General features: G+C 40.6%; 1 protein-coding gene across 1 annotated transcript; it reads left to right on the top strand.

Annotated features, from left to right (window-relative positions):
- The first annotated feature begins 813 nt into the window (after positions 1 to 813).
- Positions 814 to 7,214, top strand: LOC105937628 (mitochondrial basic amino acids transporter). Its single transcript, XM_012879049.3, has 4 exons — positions 814 to 1,309; positions 3,613 to 3,656; positions 3,825 to 3,908; positions 5,352 to 7,214. Exons 1-4 carry the CDS (start codon positions 1,282 to 1,284, stop codon positions 6,114 to 6,116), a joined length of 921 nt encoding a protein of 306 aa, XP_012734503.1. The 5' UTR covers positions 814 to 1,281; the 3' UTR covers positions 6,117 to 7,214.
- Positions 7,215 to 9,850: the final 2,636 nt, after the last annotated feature.

Below are 9,850 nucleotides of genomic sequence, written 5' to 3'. Positions count from 1 at the left end.
TATATTTGCTTTATTACCTGTTAATCAAGAAGACTATGTTCAATTTGAGTGGCACGAGAATGGGCCACCAAGAACATGTGAACTGTCACCCAAGTGAATTTTATTTTGTTATTTTTTTTAATTGACTGATACATTAGAGATAACTGTGAAAAAGAAATCTATCTATCTATCTATCTATCTATCTATCTATCTATCTATCTATCTATCTATCTATCTATCTATCTATCTATCTATCTATCTATCTATCTATCTATCTATCTATAACCATACAGCGTTGGACCGAGTCAGGTGTTATAAAACATTTCACAAAAAGGAATTATTCGACATATGATTTTTTTATTTTATAGGCTGGATAATCTAATGCACGGGTTGTTTGTGAACGCGCCACACAGTATTTCAACACATATGGCGTCACAACAGGGCGGAACTGCTGGAGAGACGTTCTTCACGGTAGAACGTGTTACGATACAACACCCGGCATTGAAGCAACGCGGAAATAGCCAAACAGTGACACTGTACGGCTCTGATTTCACCCGAATATAGGCAAATAATGTTTTACTGTGTCATGTACATTCGTGCTGTTACTTAGGAAATGTAGTATAATCTCAGTCATTTGTATTGTTGATAATTTAACAACACGTGCACTAAATGTGTAAAAAAAATAATAATTAAAAAAAACCAAAACAAACATGAACTATATTTGTTATTGGTCCCATAAACCATCACGCGACCATATCCTTTAGTTCTGACGTATGGACCAATAAAAGACAGCTAATACACCTCGAGCGGGGTGTCGGCGTATTCTCTTCGCTCTGATTGGACAGAAACTTCAGCCGAGGCCGGTGTAATCAGATCCGGCCCGCTGAACTGGGGTTACTTCTTCCTGTGACGAAAGCTCTGTAACTGAAACGGCTGTTCGCATCGCACAGGCTGTCTGCCGCACAGCCGCTGTTAAAAGCCGTATAGGTCGACAAGAGGGCTTTATCTGAGGGGGGGAAAAAATAAACAAAATAGAGAGCGAGACATCGGAAAACGTTGTTGTTTTTTTGCGTCCGTATGTCGTAAAAGTGAATCCTGAACCGGCTAACCGTTACTGCTAGCTAACTGGCAGTGTCAGCTAACGTTAGTGTATAAGCTTTAATAAACAGCCAGAGATAATTGCAACAATTTTAACCTCGCAGTTGTCCGCGTTTGATAGAGCATTACACCTCAAGGCGTCCGAGACTTTCTGTCGATAAGCGGCAACCAGCAACATTGTCCTCGGGAAGCTGAAGTGCGGTGATGGACTTCGTTGCAGGATGCATCGGAGGTGAGTTGCTGCGGCTGGTACGCATCCCATCAGCTCTTTATGAACAAGAGGGTTAAAACCGCAGATAGTTTTTTCAAATTTAACAGTAAACTGACGGGGTTGAGCAACGTTTATTGTTTTATATAGCTTCTGTGTTGTTTTTTTGCCGCACCATAAATTACTTTTATTACTCGCGGGTTGATTAAACACAGTTGACCAGCTGGGCTTGTGGAACCTGCAGCATAATCACGGCACATTTCTGGTTCTAATGTAATCAAGAGCAGCTCAGTGGGTCTAACTATCCACGTTTGCCCCTCGTTTGTTTGGACCGGGGAGAAGTGAAAGCGCGTAAACAGGAGCTCAACCCGAAACCTAAAAGGCTGAGGGTGGCTCAGACGTTTCATATTTCCTCTTACATGACAGAGATTGCCTCAATCAGTGCACACCCACAACCCCAGACCAATCACATGCTTTCTTTATTTACAGTAGCTGACAGTGTGTTTTTTACCCCCCATCCCCACCCATTCAGGACACAGCACAGTCCGAAGCTGATATTGTTGCAGCTTTGCTATTTTAACCTCGTGTAGTCTTGGATGTGTGTGCACTCTGAAGCAATTTTTCCTCCAAGCTATGGAAAAGCTTGGAGGAAAACGCTTGTGCTCAGTTCCCCAGTTTACTGTAGAGACTCGTCTCTGGCAGGGTTTTCTGTAAAAAAAAACGGATCACGTGACAAACCAGGTGATTACGTGGGATTAAGCGGTCGTGTTTATTTACAGCGCGAGACACGAGAGCCTGCCTCTGCCAACGTTTCGCTATACTTGTTGGATCTCAACGTGATATGAAAAGGAAATTATTATTAGGAGACCGTAGCTAGTCCAGTTTAGGTCATGTACTGGAGTGTTTTGGCCTGATATGCTTTTGATTTAAGGCATTATGTTGACGTATGAACAGCTGCTACTTAGGGCTGGACGATAACTCAATACAAATATATAGCGATTGATAAACGTATATCTATAGGAAAAAAGAGGGGCTCAATAAAAAGTTCAATAAAATAAAAGTTTTCCTTCCTTTTGCCTTCTAATGTAAGGTAAGTTTATTTATCTAGCACTTTTTAGTAACAAGACATTCAAAACCATGTAAGTTAATGTTACAATCGTTACATCCTCCCAACCAATCATAATGCAGACCCAGGAACGCCCCGCCCACAAACTCCGCCTCCTCCAGAGGTCAGAGAGCAAGCCTTCTTTTTTCCCTTTTAAAACTTGCAGTTTTGATAAAAAGTAGGTTGAATAAAGTGTTGAGTTTGAATTCAGTGTTTGTGTGTTCTGTATCTAAAAATAAGTCGCTAAGCAACCGTAAAACGGCCAGGGCTGCACTTAAAAAAACATGTTTTGAATTTGTTGATAATCATCGATATCGATCAATAGGATTTCTATTTTATCGTGACGCTTTTTTTCTATATCGTCCAGCCCTACTGCTGCTACATACTTCTTGTCTTCCACGTTAATGCTCGATGCAGTTTGTCCTTCATAGTGCTGTTTGAATAGAGGCTTTAGGTTTTTCTATACCCGTAATTATTATTATTATTTTTTTTTCTAAGAAAATTTAAACTTGATTCATTTATCCCTATTTCAGGTAATGCTAATAAAAATATTTTTTTGCATTATTATGTATATTTAAAAATAGAAGCTGGAAAGAAGCGCTAACTGTTGTTACACTGTCCTCACACGATGCACGGGCCTGTGTTATGTAACATTCAGAGGCATGCTAGAGGAAGTTTATAAGGTGTTGAAGCCCCAGTGAGTTGGCACCGGGCGAAGTATGAGCTGTTCCTGGAGGACATGGCAATACCCTCTAAAATTAAACCGCAGTGCGTGTTTTGCCCCGTACACGTTGCGCGAGGAAGCCAAAGACAGCTTGTAAGAAGTTTATGAGCAGCTGGAGAAAAATATAACAGAACAGCCGCCCTGAGGGTGAAGTCAGTACCGTCGAGGGCTAACATTTTATGCCAAGACAACTTTATTTATAAAGCAGTTTTAACAACAGCGGCCTCTCACCAAAGGGCCGGACAGTCTTCCTGTAATGTATACATGAACAATGGTTTGCAGAAGCGTTCATCATACCTCCTTTTAAACTTTTTCACTTTTTGTCACTCTCTAAACTTCTAAGTTGTTTAATGTGTGATAGATCTTAAAGTAGTGCAGAATAGAAAGAAAAAGGATGTTTAAAGAGTGTTTTAATCCCTGGGAGTATTTCCTCCTCACAGAAATGGCTTTAGAATCAGATGTTGCCAGTAGTTAATTGCTCGACATGTTTGTCCGTAGGTGCTGCTGGAGTCTTGGTTGGACACCCGTTTGACACAGTGAAGGTAAGGAGTACAGCACATTCTTTGAACAGGTTCTTCTTTCTCTTTTAGATATATTTCAGAAACAAAAGCATCTAAATCCCAATCAATTTAATTCAAGAGATTTTGTCCTTTTGTTGACTTGTTTTTGTTTTGGTCAGCATGATTAAAAACAAAAATCTTGTCATTCAGGTTAGACTCCAGGTCCAGAGTGTGGATAAGCCCCTGTATCGAGGAACTTTCCACTGCTTCCAGTCCATCATAAAACAGGAGTCGGTATGTCGGTTCACTTCATTTCAGTATGTCAAATTGCTCGACTTATAATTCCTAAGCTTCAGTCCTGAAAGAAACTGATTGTCAGTCATGGGTATACACTACAAAAAGGCAACTAAAAGTAAGTAAAATATTCTTGAAACTAGTGTATTTGTCCTTGATTTGAGCAGCAAGTTTAAGCTGTTTAAAGTTTAAATGCCCATGGAATGAGTATTCAGAAGCCTAAAATAAGATAATTAGCTATACCGCACTTGAAATAAGACGATGGAGATGAGTTGTTCCTATTAAAAGTGCAAAAATCTTATTCCTCTGGCAAATTATCTTTATGTACTTGCACAAATCAAGGACAAATGCACTAATTTCAAGAAAATCTTACTTAGTTTTACTTTCATTTTTGCAGTGTATGAACATGTTGTGTTGGTTTGTGTGTTTGGAAGTTGATAAATGTTGCTTTTTTGCTTTAGAGTTTTTAAATCCACGTTATCAAAGCGTTAACATTTGCCAACTTCTTTAGTTCAGGATGAGAAGTCATCAACCCAGGTTGCATAGTATACCTTTAAAGAGTACAGATCTGCCTGTAAGTGCCTGGATCTTCCTGTTATTTTGAAATGGTGAGCCGGGATTGGTCAGGGCAATCTTAGTCAGCATGTGGTGCCTTTACACATTTTGTTGCACTACAATCACAAACTTCTATGTATCTTATTGAGATTTGAAGTATTGGACGAACACAAAACGGCGAGTAATTAAAGTACAAAATGATTAAGAGTTTTCACCATTTTTTTTTTTTTTTACAAATATCAATCTGAGACGTGTGTCATATGTTTGTATCCAGCCACCCTCAGTACATGTTGACAGATCAGCTGCAATATTTGCTGATCTCTCTTTACAAAACAACCGCGCTCATTCTGATTGGATGGAACGCATCTGTGAGCATCAATTTTCTGAACTGTGACTGGGCCGTTCTAACAAACGATTATGCTTTGATCCAAATCCCACTCTGCCTGTATGTTTGTGGTCATGGTTCTGCTGGGACATGAACCTCGGCTCAACTCTCAAAGGTCCATTACAGCTCCATATTTAGCACCACCGTCTTCCCTCTAGTTCCTATCGCCTTCCTTCTATCTATAGAAGAAAGGTTTTCTCACACCATGATGCCTACACTGCTATGTTTCACAATAATGCTCGGACTGACACTGCAGTCAGGATTTTGTTCTAAACGTAGGATTTTGCATGTCAATGCTGATTCATCACGATCAAGAGCGTTTTAAGTTTCTAGTTTTGATGTGAAACATGTGACAAAGGTCAAGGGGTATGAATAGTTTTGCCTTGCAAAAACATTGTAGCTGTAATGGGCAAATAATGACTCAAGTATTTAAAGTGTTTGACAGAGAGAATGCCAGATTAGCTCCTGTTGATGTTACTGACTACCACTGATGTTTGCTGCAGGTGACGGGTTTGTATAAAGGCATCGGATCTCCCATGATGGGCCTGACATTCATCAATGCTATAGTGTTTGGTGTCCAAGGCAACACCATGCGCCTGCTCGGCCAGGACACCCCCACAAACCAGTTTGTAGCGGGCGCCGCTGCGGGCGCCATCCAGTGCGTCATCTGCTGCCCCATGGAGCTGGCCAAAACCCGCATGCAGCTGCAGGGCACCGGCGAGAAGAAGTCTTCCCGGCGGCTCTACAAGAACTCCCTGGACTGTTTGGTGCGCATCTACCGCCGGGAGGGCCTGTGGGGCGTCAACCGCGGAATGCTCACCACCCTCATCCGCGAAACGCCGGGCTTCGGCGTGTATTTCTTGGCCTACGACGTGCTGACGCGAAGCCTGGGCTGCGAGCCCGACGAGCGCTACATGATCCCCAAGCTGCTGTTTGCCGGCGGCATGGCGGGCATCGCCTCGTGGCTCTCCACCTATCCCGTGGACGTGATCAAATCCCGACTGCAAGCGGACGGCGTGGGCGGGGTCAACCAGTACAGCAGCATCGCGGACTGCGTGCGTCAGAGCGTGAGGAGGGAGGGCTACATGGTGTTCACGCGGGGCCTCACCTCCACGCTGCTGCGGGCCTTCCCCGTGAACGCCGCCACCTTCGCCACCGTCACCCTCGTCCTGATGTACGCCCGCAGGGCGGAGGAAGGCCCTAAAGACTGCGAGCCGGCTCCGCCCGACCACCGCGCGCAGAGACAGCAGCAGCCTTCCAGCCTGTGACCGCAGAGCCCGCACCCTCAGCCTCGGCACTTTAAAAAATGCATGAAGAAACCCTAGAAACGCTCCCTGACTCTGTTACTGTAGATGAAGCATTCCCAGCTGTGAGTCATGGAATATCTTGTATAAATAAGCACTTGTTTTTAACTCTCTTGGGGGAGAGAATGTGGGATGTATTTATTTTTGTTAACTTATGTTTCTTTGTTTGTTTCCTTAATGTCCAGGGTTACGCACAGGGCATGACCTCTAAACGAGATTAGGGCGTTACATCTGAGAGATTTGCAGCGTTTATTCTTATAAATCTATAACTGAAACAAAACCCATGGCGTCTCTGGGTAGTTTGTACATGTAGACAGTGGGACGTCCTATATCTTTATCTATTTAACATATCTTGATGTGTGGGTTGATATGCATCTATAATACCAATAATTTTATTGTTTGTCTTTCTGTATCTGGAAACATTTTCCTGCCTTATTTTGTGTTTTTTATCTCGTCCAATGATGCGAAGGCGCTGCTCAAGGTTTACATGAGCTCTATCCTCCGAGGAGTCCAGAGAGGAACCGTAGCAAATAATAAATGTGCAGAACCTGTTTTTGTGTAATATTGGAGCTCCAGTATCATCATCATTACAGTAGTATCCACTGTAGAGAAAAAAGCCCCGCCTGGTATGAATGTATTAATATGTGAATTCATACTATAGATGTTTTTCATTTCCTACCAGACAATGTAATTTTTTTTTTTTTTTTTTTTTTTTTTTAACTGTAATTCTGCTGCTGAAGGTGAAGTTTAGATGTGAAGTTTTAGAGCAATACTGTCTGTTTTTTCATGGTTTAGTTCTGTAGGTTTCCGGTTTGAAAGCTGCACACGTACTTTCCTCCACAGTTATTGGCGAGCCTGGTAAAGATGTGCACAAAAGCCTCAAAAGAAACTATTGTAGACTTTGCTGCGGTGAGCTGAGACTTCATTAGCTCGCTCACCATCCTGACAGGATGAACATGACTCCTCGTTCAGTTCTGTCACCATTCCAGTTGTTTTAAACATTTTAATCATTAAGTAGCTATTTTCTTGTACTTTTCCCCTGACCTAAAGACCAACACATGGTGGCCCTCCGTATCACATATTTACACCCCAGGGAATCAGAAAGTCAGAATTACTGATTTAACAATCCTTAGATGCCCTGACCAGCTTAGAAATTGTCAATTTACATTAGGGGAATTTTTTAAATATATTCTATTACCTACTCTGGAGAGTTTTGCTTTGCTAAAATGCTCTTGTTGGTCTCCTGACTGGATAAACGTGGCCAAAAGTCATATTTTGTTTAAAAAAAAAAAAAGGGGGTTTGTTTTAAGGCTTTTTAAGCATCTTTATCAGCGGAACCAATAAATGAGTTGGATTTAAAGTATCTTTAAAAAAAAAATGTATATTTGAAAAGTTTGGCATCTTTTCCATCTTCCCTTCGCCTATGATGGGCTTCTGTGTCCCCGCAAGACACGATTTGCAGTGAAGTAATACCAACTCACCAAACCAATAATACTTAAAGCAATAAATATGACAGTGAGTGATTGCATCTTAATATATGTTTATATCAAGGGTGAAAGAAAGGAGTTTGGATGTTCTGTTACCTGAAAGTCAATGTATTTGTGTGAATCCTATATGTGTATAATGTTAAGCTGTACCTTATCTGGATCTGAGCTTTAATCAGACAGCAGTTTCTTCCTCTGTAACAAGGACCTGAAAGTATAGTTGATGCCCAGCAACTGGCTGCTTCCTCCTATGTGTGTGTGTGTGGCTACTATCACATGATTTGTTGTTTGTGTTTAGCCCAAATGAACTTTTTTTTTTTCTTCTTCTAAAGGCAGGCCAATGCGTCTGCTCCCCTCTGAGCTCTTAACTGTCGGATCGATGGACAATCGGCTCCCTGAAAGGCGATCCGAAGCCTTTCGGGTTACCAAAAGTTGAAGCACTGCTGCCACTTGCGTACGAAAATGCTCCTGCTGGAGAGTAGAAAGTCCAGGCTGCACTAAAACCTCAAGGATGTTGAATGTAAATCACCTGTAGTCACGTACAGGTGATCCTACGGATGGTCATGGGATTCTTATTACATTATTTTTGGGAGGATTTCAGATCTCCGAATTGAAAACGTCACTGTTTGATCACTGTAATGATCTTAAATGCTGCTGAAGTGCTCATTTGTGTGAGGTCCCGGCTCGTCGAATGAAAACGAAGCAAGTGGTTTCTTTTTATTTGCAGCTCTGTGACGGTGACATGGAAACCCAACCCAGCTGCTGTGAGAGATGCTCATGTCCATTCAATGTGAGACTTGCTTTGAAGTGCTGTGTGTGGTTTGACACAAATGTCCTGAGTGGTTTCCGTCTGGGCTGGTTCTAGTCGACGTTTTATTAGAAACTGGAGACATATTTTTGTCGTACAGAACCTGTTTCTGAGTGTATATGTGAGGGAATAAAAATAATTCACCAGCTTTTTGTGCCTTTTTATTGCAACCTTTTATTATAGACATGTATTTAATTAGCAATAATAGATCCTAATGGTGACATTTTCAGTGTGCTCTGAACATCAGGGTTGCTACACCATTATCTTTCTTGTAACCTTGTATACTTCTCTTTCCTTCTTTTTTCCCTTGTGTATCCTTCCATCCTTCCTTGTTTGATTTCTTATGTTTCTTTCATCCTTCCTGTTCTTGTCATTTGTTCTTTTCTTGTATCATACTTCCCTTATTGACCTACATATATCCTGTTTTCTTTGTTGTGTCCATATGTCTTTCCTTGGTTCCTAACCCCTCCTTTTCTCTCATATTCTTTTTTTAATTGTATCCTTTTGATCCTTCCTTTCTTGCATCCTTTTAGTGTTGCATTGTCTTGTCCTATCACTTTGCTGTCCTTCCTTCATTACTTCCTTAAGGTTCCTTGTTTTTGCAGATTATGCATTTAAAGCATGCCTGTTTCAATATTTACCATAGATTTATAGCTAACTTTACTATTTTGTACTTTAAGTTGAATGTAAAGAAAAAAGTATTGCAGCTTTTCATTAAAACATGTGCAGGGAAGCTGGAATATTGTTATTGCAAACTGTATTTTCATATAGCAAATGCATTTCCCCAAATTACGTTCTTGATTTCATACAGCAGGCCTCATTGAATAGTTGAATTTCACGTGGTGTTATGTAAGCCGTAACATTTGCTCAAATTAATTTGTTTTCTCTGTAACAGATTTGTAAACAAAGGTGAATGACTGAAACTGAAAAAGTGAGCAGCAGCTAGACTTTTCCTTCTAAATGCATGTACAGCTTTTAGTATAATGAAAGCGCAGGCATTAGGAAAAAGTTGAACTTGAAAGAAAGAACAAAACGTTTTTTGTTTTACATGTCAATCGCAACTCAGTTTTCTTCCTTGGGGATTAATAAAGTAAACCTTAATCTTAACCTTAACAAGCATACATGCAAGTAGTAGTTATAGGTGTATCTTGAGCGCCCTCTGCTGATAAACTATGGGAAACGCAACACTTTCAAAAGCTAAATAAATCAAGAATTCAATTTCAAAATTTGCTTTGTAAATGTAATAAAAAAAGACCTTGCTCTGTTACTAAAATTGACATACTTATTTAATAATTTATACATTTGTTTATTTTGATTTCTTTTAACCTAATAACGCAGAAGTTTAAACTAGTTAATCTTAAAGTTCAGAGCTCAGATCAAACAAACGTAAAATAAAAGCACACATA

Source organism: Fundulus heteroclitus, chromosome 15, assembly GCF_011125445.2.
Source record: "Fundulus heteroclitus isolate FHET01 chromosome 15, MU-UCD_Fhet_4.1, whole genome shotgun sequence".
Classification (NCBI taxonomy): domain Eukaryota; kingdom Metazoa; phylum Chordata; class Actinopteri; order Cyprinodontiformes; family Fundulidae; genus Fundulus; species Fundulus heteroclitus.
Note: the sequence above shows the minus strand (reverse complement) of the source record. Positions and strands in the feature narration are given on the sequence as shown.